This window comes from Perca fluviatilis, chromosome 10 (genome assembly GCF_010015445.1).
Source record: "Perca fluviatilis chromosome 10, GENO_Pfluv_1.0, whole genome shotgun sequence".
NCBI lineage: Eukaryota > Metazoa > Chordata > Actinopteri > Perciformes > Percidae > Perca > Perca fluviatilis.
The window spans coordinates 4,447,800-4,463,295 of NC_053121.1; the positions used below are offsets into that span (position 1 = coordinate 4,447,800).

Sequence of the window (15,496 nt, forward strand, 5' to 3'; positions counted from 1 at the left end):
AGTCTGGCTTTGAATTTCCGGAGAAAACAAACCCATGTGACGCGTTCGTTCAATCAGCTGCCAGTTTTCATTTCTTGGGCAACAATACAGATTAGCGCCACCTGCTGTTATAGAAATGTATTAAATTTCGTCTCCTCTCGTCTTGTTGGTGTGTTCTGTGGCACTTTTTGGACCAACACGGGGAGATCATTTCTACTGGCTTTTCTGTCAATGGTCGGCCGTCGGCTATATGTGTAAGCAGCTTTATTCTACTGTATTTCTTCTCTTGCACTCTGACTAGACTGGATCTGCTTTCTGGATAACCACGTGATGGTAATATTAATTTTCTGAAAGTATTGAATCATCAGTCCCACCTCAACTTCATCGCTCTCATTTATCTCCTTGCAGAGTCCTGTTGGGGGAGGAAAACGAACATCCTGGAACGGGATTTGACGCTCTGGCTGCCAACTGGGACAAAGGGACGCATTCAATAAGCGTGAATTTCATCACTGGTAAAAGGTTACATTATACAGTATGTTTTATGTTGTTGTGTATGCGCATTACTCACTTGTTTTCAAATGCCACGGTGACGGATCCTTCGTGGACATCCTTCACAAAGGCCTACAAGAATCACAGAGTTAGAGTTAGTCACACTAGTTAGAATAACCAAGGTTTGAGGGAGTTTTCACACCTATAGTTTGTTTGCTGTGGTCCGAATCAGTTGATGAGTTTGTAAACTTGGATCCATTTCTCGTTGGTTCGGTCTTGTTTCACATCTGGAAAAATCCAAGCGTACTAAAAAATGCTTCATTACAAAACCATGCAAGAACGTTCACTCCCCTTATTAGTCGGATGTGTCTGGGGATGTGTCTGGGGAGCAAGTAAGGAAACACAGGAAGACGTTCCTGTGTTCTGGACCAGTGCATATTTCTTGCATCTCTGTGGTCAAACCAGCACATTTATTTAAATAATCCAATATTGTTTCGCGAGCGACGTTACTACGTCTGCTCTGGTTACAGAGACTTTGCTCTGCTGTGTCTCCAACTTTAGCGGCGGCCGGTTTGACCACGGAGAAGCGAGTGACGGACGCCCAGCTCGACAGCTGTCCATTTCTGCAGTTCAAAGTCGGATCACGTTCTCACCACAAACTAACGAGGTTTCGGTACACTTGCTTGGTCCGCTTTTGTGTGATTGCAAACGCACTCTAGTGAGATTCAACTGGACTAAAGGAAGCAGGTGTGAAAGCGCCCTGACATACCTGTAATAGTATAATAATATATATAATATTATAATATAATATAATATATATATAATAATATTATTGAGATTTTAAACATATTAGTACAGTGCCCAATGACATTGTGCCTGTTTGGAACGGGCCAATCGTATTGCTGCTTGTAGAATTCTTCAAAACCAAATTGTACCCCAAAATTACTTACAGAAGGACCCCACACCACTTAATATGCAACTCCACTTTATAGCATACTACTGACTTACAGCGTAGGCTACGTCTACATCAGAGGAAGACATTGTACTACTATATTTACCTGACAGAGAACGTGACAGATTCAGAATGTAATCACAAAATATCACAATGAAAATGTGGAGTAATCAGACATTTGCATCATGGACTCATAACAGTGCGCTACCCACCCGGCCCGTTATGAGAGCTATCTACATCTGCGTTCATCGAGCTATCTAGATCTGCGTTTGTTTGTGTGTATCAACTGCCAGAACTGGACTGTTCGTTTGTTTGTGCGCGCAGAGAGAGAGAGAGAGAGAGAGAGAGAGAGAGAGAGAGAGAGAGAGAGAGAGAGAGAGAGAGAGAGAGAGAGAGAGAAAAAAAAAAAAAAAAAAAAAAAAAAAAAAAAAAAAAAAAAACTCGTGTCGTATGATTGTTAACGAATTTAACACTTCAGCAGAGGTGCTAATTTCCATACAGGTTTAGTGGCTTGACCGTTAACGGTGAAGTATGGATTTGATTCGCGGGGGTATTTTGGCGACGGTAATGTTATTAGTGTTATAAGTCAGCGGTAGACTTAATTAACCTGACCCAGGGTGAGTCTGATGAAAACTGCTGGGTCTGCCCGGTTCAGCACTCCGAGATTACGTTATGTGTTGTCAATGTAGGGTACAGCTCACAGCAACTTAATGCTATATAGCGTCTGTTGTAAAGCATTCTGCAGGTGGCGTCTGCGTCCCCCAAACACGGACACACACACACACAGATACGTCTCACTTTATTAGATAGATTGCAATATTCTGCTATATATTGCAATTTATTACCTTTTTTCCAACTTCAATTTTTTCCCAATTTCAAATTATGTCCCCAAAAGGAAACTTTGTCAACATCTGTTTTATATAAAGATACATTTCTCTGTTTGTTCATCTCACTTCAATTTTATTCTTGCAAAATGCGATTGTCAAGCAGACAAACCATCACATATACAGAATAATAATAGATTGATACTTGGCATCTTTGTATCGATACAGTTTTGCCACGAAAATATCGCGATGCTATGCCATATCGATTTTTTCAATACAGCTTTATACTGGCATCGTGAATGTAAAAGGGTTACAGCTACCAAAGCCTGACCCAAGCCCAAAGCTGTTAGCAAAAAAACAGCCCAAATTCTTCTCTTTGGGCTTGATTCAGGTTCGGGTCTTTCTCTCTCTGGTTGTACACACAGCCTGTGTCCATGTGTGTCAAGCATTGCAAGTAGGACATGCAATGCCTAGAAGGAAAAGAGAGAGGAAAAAGAGTCTAGACTAGATTGCATTAGCCTCGCTAGCTAACATTAAGTAATGGATGAAATGAAGCATAAACTTCCAAAGGGAGAGATTCTCTGAATCCCCAATGATTCAGGGAAAGATTTCCTATTGCATTATGACTTCATTGACATGTCTGTACAAAACTCAAAGACGTTCTGAGTTTACAAACCAAACCAACTATTTTGCGAAAACATAAAAAAAGAAAGAAATGTAAACAACTATAAATAGGTATGGTAGATGGTTTAGGAATGGAATGGCTTTTTGGTTTCAATTTAAAAAGGTCCAATATGTAATATATTTACTGTAATAAATCAAAAAAATGACCCCAATGCATCATCCGATATTAAGGAAACATGCTAAATTGAAATACTATCTCTTCTGACAACAATGCTAATGCCAGTATTTTCTCCTTTTGAAATTTCTGTTCCGTGACGAAATTTCTGTTTGTGTTTTGGCCTGTGTGTTGTTATCAACTGCCCAGTTTGACAGCCAGGCCGGGTTGACAGATATACCTGTAAAAACGTAAACCCAGCGAGCTACAGCTGTTATGTTAGTACAGCCATGAAAGCAGCAAATAAACAAACAGGATCAACGGAGATAGATTCTACCCGACCTAAACCAAACGGCATGTTTCTAACAGTTGAGTGACCAGAGACGTAACAAGCCTTGGGGTAAATATTGGAGATGTGCAGGGCTCAGCATAAGTGAATACACCCATGCTGAAGTAGACTAAAAAGAGGAATAATATAATTATCTTTTGGAAATTGATCTTAATCAATCAATAGATAAATTACATAAAATGTCCATCCCTCGTAGCCGTGATAAATTAGCCTGAAGCTAATGCTTACCTGTTCAGGAGGAAATTAGCCAACTCGGCGTCCTTTTGGGCTCTAAGCTGTCTCCATCTTTGAAATACAGTGCTCAGCATAAGTGAATACACCCATGCTGTAGTTGACTAAAAAAAGGAATACAAAATTATCTTTTGGAAATTGATCTTAATGCCTTAATTTAAAAAAAAAAAAAAGGAAAAATCCAACCTTTAAGGAGACCAATTTTCTTTGTGAATGAATAACGTATCGTAAATAAATAAATGTTCTTCCTTAAAATACAGGGGGCATAAGTATACACAACCCTATGTTAAATTCACATAGAGGAAGGGAGATATTTATTTTTAAAGGCCAGTTATTTTATGGATCCAGGATACTATGCATCCTGATAAAGTTCCCTTGGCCTTTGGAATTAAAATAGCCCCCACATCATCACATACCCTTCACCATACCTAGAGATTGGCATGGGGTATTTTCCATAAAATCATCTCTCAATGCAAATCAAACCAGCTATTAGGCCAACTGAAATAAAACCAAGCCAATCTCTAGGTATGGTGAAGGGTATGTGATGATGTGGGGCTATTTTAATTCCAAAGGCCAAGGGAAGGGAACTTTATCAGGATGCATAGTATCATGGATAAATGAAATAACTGGCCTTTAAAAATAAAAATCTGGGGCGGCCTCTAGCTCACCCAGTAAGAGCGTTCGCCCCATGTTGGCTGAGTCCTGCAGCGGCGAGGGTTCGAATCCAACCTGCTGCCCTTTGCTGCGTGTCATCCCCCAGCTCTCGCCCCCTTTCAAGTCTATCCGCTGTCACTTCATAATAAAAAGGGAAAAGCCCCCAAAAAATAATCTTAAAAACAAAAGCCTGCCTCTATGGGAATTTAACATAGGGGTGTTTTAAGGAAGAACATTTATTTATTTACTATACATTATTCATTCACAAAGAAAATTGTTGTCCTTAAAAGGTTGGATTTTTCCACATTGTTTTTAATTAAGGCATTAATATCAATTTCCAAAAGATAATTTTTTATTCCTTTTTTTAGTCAACTATAGCATGGGTGTATTCACTTATGCTGAGCACTGTATTTCAAAGATGGAAAAAAAGGACTCCGAGTTGGCTAATTTCCTCCTGAACAGGTAAGCATTAGCTTCAGGCTAATTTATCACGGCTACAAGGGATGGACATTTTATGTCATTTCAACATTCGTGTACTCACATTGGATTATATAGCTAGCAAGAGTACCCGAGATGGTTACTCGCAAAAACAATTGAGACACAGCCAGTAAAGTGATCCCGACTGGTCCTGGCTAACACCGCCATGCTAACCCTGCTAACTGCTAGCTAACGTTACCGGAGGAACAGGCAAGCGGCCACGGCTGTTTACAATGTGTAGCCTGTTCAGCGGCAGTAGCCATTACCGTAACCGGGGCTGTAAATCGGGAAGAGAGAACCGTGAGTTTTTAGTGTGTTTAGCGATTGTTGCCGTAATTCTAAGATGATAAAGTGTGTTCAGTCGGGTGGAGAGGACGGCGAGGTTGTTGCGTTTTTAGCGGTTCCTACCGTAATTCTAAGCCGGGTTGGGTACAGAGCTCCGCGTGAGCATGGGCTTCTATGACTGTCAATATAGCCAGCATCTAACGTTAGCTACTCCGCTGTGCTGTGGAGTAATGTCTGGCTATGTGAGACATTGTTGGGGAGGCTGCGGTCTCAGCCTGGCAACCAACGTGAACTTCCGAGTCTGGGGAGGAGAGGGCGGGGGAGACGACTCTCTCCAGTATTTTGAATTTGTAGTGCAGTAACTATTTTAAACACTAGCTGTCAGTATTACAGAATGACGTCGGTACTACCGAGGAGAGGACAGAGGAGCGCTCTCTGCATCTTTCACAGAGAGCGGGGCTCAGCTCCGACACACACACGCGTGCACACAGAGCGAAAGTTACATCGCCTCTGCAGTTTCATAAAGTCACAGTGAGTCACTACAAAGGCTGGTAAAGCAGACACAAGTGTGGTTACACTTTTCAAAACTTCACGCAGACAGCGTTTGCTGCAATACATGTAATAGTGGGATCACTGTGCAGTTAATGTTACACTTCCGAGACAGACTGGTGTTCTCTATTGCCCCGTGGACTGACTGACAGGCACAAGACGGACAGACTGAGGTCGTACAGGCAAGGCAACTTTATGTCTACAGCACCTTTCAGCAACAAGGCAATTTAAAGTGCTTTACATAAAACATTAAAGAGAATATTTTTTTGATTAATAGGTTGTAGGGACGGGTTTGGGAGGCGGTCTGAAGTGGGGTTGCACGATATTGACAAAATGTGATATTGCGAAATCGATTATGAATATTGCGATATAGATATTAATTTCGTTATTTTTAAAACATATGTAAAATTACAAAAGTTATGTGAAAACACATCAAAATAGATTCATAACGTGGCCGGTTAGCTCATTGGATAGAGCAGGCGCACATATGCAGAGGTTTAATCCTCGACACAGAAGGTCCTATGATGGTTTTCCTTCATGTCTTCCCCCCCTCTCTCTCCCCCTCTCATATCTCAGCTTTCCTATCTAATAAAGGCAGAGATGCCCAAAAATAAAAAATAGATTCATAACAAATTATACAAGTTTTCTTACAACACAAGGTTTACTTCAACTGACAGTCATATTGGACTGGTCCAACATGAATGAATGAATAAATAAATAAATAAATAAATAAATAAGGACCATGTCTACAGAACAGGACACAACTTTTCTTTCGCTTCTCTGATTCGTTCCGTTTTGTTGTCTCTATACATTTCTTCACTTACACTGTCACTCTGTTGGAATATGCACACACGTGGTACGCTCCATAGGGTTTGTCACATAGTGGACCCGTGCGCTGACGTGCACTAACATGTGCAAGTGGCACGGTAACTGGCCAATGAAGTGATGCTCATTACAGCGTTTCAAGCGGGCTCTAAATCAAACACAACTAAGCCACACAGCCAACAGACAGGACGCAGCGCTCCACAAAATAAACACAATATTGCATACTTATTGTGACACTTTCGATATAATATTGCGTAACGTGATATCGCGATAACGATATTGAGTCGATATATCATGCACCCCTAGTCTGAAGAGGTTAGTTATACAGGAGAGAAGCCATTTGAGTTTGTGGCAAAACCTTTCACAGTGCTCATTTTTCATTTTGTGACTTTTGATTGAATAAAAGACTATTTTTCCAGTCATATTTCATCATTTAGGTTTTCTTTAAAATAGTGTTAAAATCTTGTCTCGTTCTCGTGAACCCAATCTCATGAGCCGAGTGTCTTGTAACACCCCTATATTAGTGTCACGATATTTTCCGTGGCAATACTGTATCGATACAAAGACGCCAAGTATCGATCTATTATTACATATGTGTTGGTCAGTTTGTCTGCATGACGATCCCATTTTGCAGCAATAAAATTTAAGTGAGATCAACAAACAGAGAAAGGCATTTTTTTTTTACAGATAAAACAGATGTTGACAGGCGCCCAGATAGCTCAGTTGGTAGAGCAGGCGCCCATATATAGAGGTTTACTCCTCGACCGAGGGGGCCCGGGTTCGACTCCGACCTGCAGTCCTTTGCTGCATGTCATTCCCCCCCTCTCTCCTCTTTCACGTCTTCATCTGTCTTGTCAAAAATAAAGGCCGAAAATGCCCCAAAAAATAATCTTTAAAAAAAAAAAAACAGATGTTCACAAAGTTTCCTTTTGGGGACATAATTTGAAACTTGGAAAAATTTGAAGTTGGAAAAAAGGTAATAAATTGCAATATATCACAGCATATTGCAGCGTGTTTAAAATCGTAATATCGTATCGTTACATAAGTATAATTTGTGATGGTATCGTATCGTGAGGCCTCTGGTGATATCCCACCCCTAGGTAATACTAGTGGGGCTTCTGTCACATAAAAAGTAATAGTCCTAAAAACTGCTTTTAGGTTCAAACCATTTCAGTTCATCAACAAACACTACTACAACAACAAAAACATTAAAAAAAATGTTGGGGTCCATTAAATCCTGAACAAGTACCAATTTTACCACTTCTGGGATTAGCATCCTGGACCCATGCATCAAAGTCCTTTTCTCACCAAGTGAGAGAAACACACCTCTGTATCCTACAGCTCTATGTACATGGTGGAGATTTACCATATTTAGGAACTGAGTGACTTATACATTACATTAACACTGCATACCAACATATATCCTATTTATTAGGACATGAACCATAGTCCAAGATACGCATCTAGCTAATGTAGTCTACTATATTACAGTCACTATTATAACTATTTTAAGAGAGCCTTTAACGTTTCAATGAACATACTCAGAGAATGACTCAACGCTTGTGAATGCACCTCCGCATCACAGCCCACATCGGTGACTTTTTTCAGAAATTCAAATCCTGTCGAATTTAGTGAAAACAAAATGGCAATTGAGTCCAAGTACCTGGCCAACTCTGGCAAAGACTGCCTTTCATTCTAAGTGGTGATGAACAAAAGTGCATTTTGTAGATCCTTTCAATCTTCTGAAAATTTGCTAATTGTCTTTTATTGCTATCATTTTGATAAGAGCACCTGCCAAATAATAAAACTGTATGCCAGAAATCACAGTTTGCATAAGTGCTACGTTTGGCCAGTGCCACACCCAAATAAGAGACAAAAGTACATCCACTGCTGATGGTGCCACCTCTGATTTAAACCCAAGGGAAATCCAAAAGTATATACTTTTTTCAGACAGGACTGATATGTATAAATGTCCCAATTCAGGATTTTTGCTTTAGTGAAGTGCTTGAATTCGTTATACAGTGCAAACAATTCGGCTGGCATTAAATGCAGCATGAGGTTCCATAATGAACATTGCTACAGTGCAGTACAGTGCAACACAGGATGGCAGGATGGCTTGCAGGACCACTTAACACTCATATCTCAAAATGATTTCGGATGGTTGTACTGCACATTCATTCCATTCATATTCCTTACATTAGTTTGGCAGCAACAACGCTTCTACAGTGACAATACATGCAATCAATCACAGTTCAAGTCATTCGATGAGAGATGGTGTTTTTTTTCTTCTTTTACTCTGCTAGTAACATTTGCCTGATCTCCTTGTTTCTCCCATGTCAACCATTCTTAAAGGATTACAATCCCCCAAACAGGAAATACAAGGTTTTCATCCCGCAGCAAAACTTTTGTAACTGTTTTTTTTTTCTTCCATTGTGGTACGGATTTAGTTACTAACCTAAATGATTCAAATAATTATTTCACACACTGACCAACACTGATCATAGAATCAAAACCTGTATGTAAATATCTGCCCAAGGATCCATGAGCAAGACTGTCAGCCCCTGCCTTGCAAAAGACAAGCTCCTTAGTCTGTGGTAACCGTGGTAACGTTATACGTTAATATGGTCAAAGAGTCAATGCATAACGTTAACCCTCTAGCTAAATAACTGGTATTCCTAACGTTAGCTACTTGTTGACTCTTAACCCCAAACTCTCAGCAGGCTTAATAAAAGAAAAGCTAACTTACCTGCCTACTTGGGGGAAATATTGGCAAAGCAGTTTATTGCTGCCGTTATCCTAAATGAAGTTAACGTTAGCTGTTAACGTTCATTTTGGCACTTGTGCCTCTGTAACCAACCCCTTTCCATCACTTTACAGATAACATAATATTACATTTACGTTAACATTGTCACTACAACAATTACATTGGTGTAGCACCCTCATTATCACCAATAACACACATTTAGCTAGCTAACAACATTGAGGTTACAGCACCATCTTGGCGTTAGCTTTGTTTACAGATTTTCTACGTCCCGGTGGAGGCTGGCGTGAAGTACTGAGGCCCGGAGATACAAGCAGGTCTCTTCGCTAACGACAATTTCGCGTTAGTGAGCCTAACGTGTGTGCTTGGTGAGGCAACTGAGATGAAAAGCTTAACAAAAGTCATTAACTTACCTTATAAAAGGCCCCACTTGTTCCCCTCACTTCCACGACTAGTTCATCCATGACGCAAGTCACTACAGCTCGCTAGCTAGCTTAACGTTACTACCGTTAGCGACGTTAGTAGCTAGCTAGCTAGCTAGCTGGCTAGCCTGACGCTAGCCTGACGCTAGCCAAGGCAGAGTTTGCTATCGTTGGCTAGCTTGCCAAAATAGCCTGCCAGTTGGATGCAAGAAGAAGCCACGATAACTGTGTACGGCCGTTATTGTTGATTTCCGTTTACCACCGTTTATGGATATTTCGTTTGTTTCTTGCAGATTTGCAATTCCGGATGTATGATATTTCACAGGCGAATTATGTAGCAGGCTATGTTAGCTTGTACTAGCTAGTTATGTTAATGTTGTGTGATTAGTGGTGAAGCAGCTACTGTTGGTTGCATCTCTCCAATGTGACGTCTCCGCGTTCTTCCTCTACTGAAATCCGAGGCTGCTTACACACATCCAAGCCTATTGCTGCTCTCCACAGGTAATACATAGAAATGTCTATTTCACATGACATATCCGGGTAATTCATCTAAATAGAAATTTTATCCCGCAATGAACCTTATAATATTTCCCAACACAAATCAAAACAAATAATAGCCTATTATTCCAGCTCAATCATTGGCTCTAAGGTAGTGGAAACATTTTTATCTAAAAGTTCGTTATTCTTCCCCCTTATCACAATATGCATTCACCTTAATATAAAAGCATTATTGGGCAAATAACGTTATAGATTTTTTTTTCTTTTGACTGATAGTTGGGTTCTTGAGCATGATCTTTGGTTCTTTAACCCCGCCAACCTCCCACTGTGGAGAACAAATGGTACCAAAACACTCCAGAAATGGGGGTTTCTGAACTTCGGACAGCGAACATTTTACATACATAAGATCATCATTAGTGATGTCCAAATGAGGCTTCCTGAACCGTTAGTATTTGCTGACCCAACTAGATGGCGCTCTTGGTTTAAAGAAAAAGGCTCAGGGGAATGGCAATTCAGTGTGCTTTCAGTTAATTTATTTTAGGCTCAGAAAATCAATAAAATGCGTCATGAAACGTAATTTGGACATCATCACTGATAATCAGTTGTCAGGGTTATTTCTCACACCTGTGAGGTTTATTTGATGAGATCTGTATTTACTTTGTCAGTGAGGGTCACTGCTCAGATTTTTCCTAAATGTTTTATATTCTCTGCATTCTTCACAACTTTTTGGTATTAAAATCACTGGTGGTCAGTTGTCTGTCTCTTGATAGCTGACTTGCCAAACCATATCATCCACTCCAAGAGTTGTTCCCCCACACAAAAGGCCTTTCTGGAATATCTCAACATTACTCAATTTGTTATTTTTCTTTATATTTTTTGCTGCTTTTAAATGTCTCATGTATCCCTGTACGGTGTCCTTGAGTGCCGAGAAAGGTGCCTTTAAATAAAATGTATTTTTATTATTATTATTATTATTATTATTAATTTCTAACAGGCCTCAAAACTCCCAAATGGCACAGGGGCCTATTTGCTGCTAAGCTCATTAAATAAAAGGGTTTACCTCTCTGATCTGGTCACACTCTCATCATTCAGCAGCATTCGTCTGCTATATCCATTATTGGACACAGGATCTTTTTGAGAATTAAAATTTTCTAGCCAAAGACAAGGAGCAGCCCCAAGCCACATGTTTGGAGACTGAGAGGGAAAGGCGGAGACAGACGAGCAGACAGACTGATGCTCTGACGCGTGATATATATGGAGGCAAAGAAGGAGAAGGAAATTGAAAGTATTATGGGTCACTGAATATAGAAGCACTGAGGCAGGCATAGAAAGAAATACTTAAGGGATAAACTATAGGAATATTACAGAAATAGAATTTAAGTTCAGTAGAAACAGGGTGACAAATGACGGGTAAAATAAGATACAGGACAGAGAGAAAGAGAACGGAAAATCAGACATCATCATCATCATCATATGAAGTTCCTGCGTGTGGGAGGGAAACAGGCCCTAACAATAAATACACATCTCAAAAGCTGACCTACTGTAAATTTAAAGTGGCCATATTATGCTCATTTTCAGGTTCATAATTGTAATTTGGGATTGTATCAGAATAGGTTTACATGGTTTAATTTTCAAAAAACACCATATTTTTATTGTACTGCCCCTTGCTGCAGCTCCTCTTTTCACCCTGTGTCAGGTCTCTGTTTTAGCTACAGAGTGAGACATCTCAACTTCTGTAACATCTTTGTTGGCAGTCGCACATGCGCAGTAGCTAGGTAAGGATTACATTATCTAGCTAGCTGTTTCTCCAACTTCGGTCAGTACAAGGCAGGATTAGCCGGGAGACTTCTTCTTAACGAGGGCGCACTTCCAACTTTGCGTTGAATACCTGCAGAACAGGGACATGTAAGTAGTTCTATACAATTTATTTTGTACGTTAGGGTGAATTTGTGTGTGTTGTAGCAGTGTTTTGCCATTGAGAACGGGCTAGCATGCTAACGGTTAGCCCCCTAGGCTCCTCGTTTCGGCTAGTGACGTAGAAAGCCGTGCAGATTTTGAACAGCTCAGCCGGAGACTGAAGGCAGGACACATTCAGAAAACCGTATCTCACTCAAAACAGCATTGGTTGGATTTTTTTCAAAGTTTGTATGCGTGTGGATGCACCAGAGACACAAAATAACACCCCAAATATGGGCACTTTAAGCATTCAGAGAAAAGTTTAGCGTAGAAAAATGTAACTGGTCTCCAAAGAACGAGCATCAGAGTCAAGTGAAGCTTTTTCAACAGTTTTATCAGAAGTCCCTTTTGTGAGATTGTAACAACGACAATGTTACATATGAAACATATAGTAGAAGGCAAAAGCCGATACAGTCCAAAACAACAAACTCACAGACAGAAATAAACATTGTCATCTCAGATTGAGCAAATATAAAATGATGACAATCCTAAATCAAGTAACACCACTGTTAAGGCTTTTGTTAAAGGAGTTTTTGACTTTTAATCTCAAAAGTTGTAGGAGTTTTGACTAGGTAGTATGTACTGCACACTTTAAGGATGTGCAGGGGGCGTATAGCACAAAGTTCTGGACCCCGCACATAGGCATTAGGCTCGTTTGAGATGAACTGCGGCTCGCCTGTGAAGTGGAACGAGAGCAGCGTCCGGTGACAAAAGGCCGCGGTAAAGTCAGACAGTTTCCAGCCGTTTCCAGCAGCCTTCAGGCTGAACAGGAAGTCACAGAAACACTGACATCCTGATAGGTCTGATTCCGATTTAATAAAATGTTATCAGACCCATATATCAGCTTGTATGCAGTCTCCAGTTGTTTGTATTATGACAAGGTAATAAATAATAGACTGTAGATGATCCGTAATCTGAACGGATTTAGTCTCTGATTTCTAAATGTAACTATCTGCCACACACCATGTGTTCTGTACAGAATAAGCCTTTAAAACAGACAAATAGCAATTCAAATCCCTCCAATTCAAAAACAATCAAAAGAGTTATATAAAACGTCGTCATGTTGAGTCGATTCTGAACCAGTCAGCTGTTAGAACAGCTGAGAGGCCGGCGTTTCCCAGCATGCCCTGGGTCCGCCTGGGTCTTGCAGTCGGTGGAAAGCAACCGCGCTGCCTGCGTCTCAAACCTGGGGGTGCCTCGATCTCGTGAGGTTATGGTTGCCCATGTGTGCATGACATCAGAGCAAGTCGGGACACAAATGCTACCCAGCATGCGTTGGGTGGCGATCGGCGGTGATCGATTCTGTGCAGACCTGGCTCATCTCCAACGAGCCTAATCTCTATGGGCCCCACCCCACATTCTCTATGGGCCACACCCCACATTCTCTGTGGACCACACCCCCATTCTGTATGGGCCACAACCCCATTCTCTATGGACCGCACCCCCATTCTCTATGGGCCACACCCCGCATCCACGGTTGTATATTGTATTTTCAAGTTTGTCATTTAAGCATCACACTTACAGAATTATTTCTCAAATTCATATTTTTTTTCTTTGTGTTTGCACTGTTGAGCTTGTAATGTGACAACATAGAGCTCCTTCTGTGGAGGGGAAAGGGAATGTCCCCACATACATTAGTAATTATTATTACTTCTACTTGGGGGGGTAAAAGTGTTGACATGATCTTGAAATGATAGAACAGCTGCAGGCCGACAGTTTAATTGAATGCTGAAAATAGCTAGCTAACGGGCTAACCTGAACCAGCATTAATCTATGCATTAAGGTAACGCACATAATAGTTACCTGAAGGCATATGGCCATGGTTCCTGAGTGAGGGGAACCCTGCTGATGTGTTGTACCCTGTAGGACTGCACTTATTTTCAGTATTAATTAATCTGCCATTTACTTCTGCCAAAAAGTCAAACAATTTGCAAGGCCCATGTTGACTTATTCAAATGTCTTGTTTTGCCCGAACAACAGTCCCAAACCCCAAGATATTCTGTTTACTGTCATATAAGACAAAGGAAACCAGCAAATGTTCACATTTGAGAATGTGAAACCAGATGAAGTTTAGGCATTTTTGCTTAAAAAATATCACTCTAACAATGAATCAATTATCAAAGTAGTTGCAGATGAATTATCTGTCGATCAACTAATCGTTTCATCTCTAGGACTCTGAACAACTCAAGAGACTGTGCCCTGATCTGACAAGGGCCCGTTCCCCATACTGATTTTAATTAATGCCACATACAGGAACCTTTTTTCCTCTTTTTCTTGTTAACAGTGACTTTTTGTAGATAAACAAAATTACCAAGGTACATTTCAAAATGTCAAGGCATCCCTTTAAGAGCAAACATGGCTATTAAAAAAAAGACACAAATTCCAGACTGAGCTCAAGAAGTGGCGTACGTATGGCACGCCAATTCGTATGCCATTTTTGGCGTGTTATCAAGACGCATACTGGCTTTTTAGCGTGTTTATCAACGGCGTTTGGCCTCCGTTGACTTACATTACCTTGCGATTGCGTGTGAATTGACGGCGTAGAGAGTAGTATGAAAGGGTGAAAATCCGCATAGGGAGGGTGGTGGGTGGGTGGTGGATAGGTCAAACACAGGACTTTCACCCAGGAGACCGGGGATCGTGTCCCGCATGTCACGTTTCCTAAACTCAACCGTCGCTTTCTCGCGATAACACGCCAAGTGGCGTGTATGTTTACGTCCACTGTATACAGCGTAGACATACACGCCAATAGCTCAAAATGCGAACAGATAACACGCCACTTGGCTTAAGAAAGTGGGCGTGTATGTTTACTCGAAGTCATGATGTCTTGTTGTAAATTAACTGCAATAAAAACCCAGCAAAATATAACAAATAAAATGTACTATGTATAGGGAAAAGGGAAGGCAAGCAAACCTACTATACATTTATATTCTTAACTTTTAGACCTGGATAAAATACTACGGAAGAGGATTAGGGCCACATGTGTTTAAACTCAGAATTCTGAGAATAAAGTCAGAACTCTGAGTTTAAACTAAGAACTGAAATACATTGTTCACGTGGCCCTAATCCTCTTCCGTAAAACACAAAGTGGTTATGATTTCAAATGTGTGAAAAAGAAAATTCTGAGAGATCTTAATCTTATATGTGTAATTCATAACCATAATGAGTGATAAGGGATAAGGCTAACTTAATTATGCCTTCCATTTTCTTTTTCAATCATTTGAAACCAAGTCAGATGCTCGTTTATTAAGGTCTGGCAAGTTTATGAAGGAAATGCAGGCACGTTCTTCTTATTTCCACAACATGTTTTTCCTCTAATTAGGCTAGTACAGTCATCTCACATGTATTACAGCGTCTAAATTAGCATTATGCTAACCTAATGGTAAACAGCCACAGATAGTTGTGTAATGTGCTGGGATATGATCCAGAATAAGCAGTTTAGAAAATGGTTAAATGGATGTTATCCT

The 15,496-nt window shown here is 40.4% G+C and overlaps 1 protein-coding gene across 2 annotated transcripts in view; it reads right to left on the reverse strand.

The window, feature by feature from the left end:
- fmr1 (FMRP translational regulator 1) overlaps positions 1-10,028 on the reverse strand; it is a 31,311-nt gene extending 21,283 nt beyond the window's left edge. For both annotated transcript variants that reach the window (XM_039813458.1, XM_039813459.1), the window contains exons 1-3: positions 9,567-10,028; positions 548-600; positions 354-447 (exon numbers count right to left, since the gene is read on the reverse strand). In XM_039813458.1, coding sequence (XP_039669392.1) covers positions 354-447; positions 548-600; positions 9,567-9,617 — 198 coding nt within the window. In that variant the 5' untranslated portion in view covers positions 9,618-10,028. The remainder of the gene's footprint in view (positions 1-353; positions 448-547; positions 601-9,566) is intronic.
- Between the last annotated feature and the right edge of the window lie 5,468 nt (positions 10,029-15,496).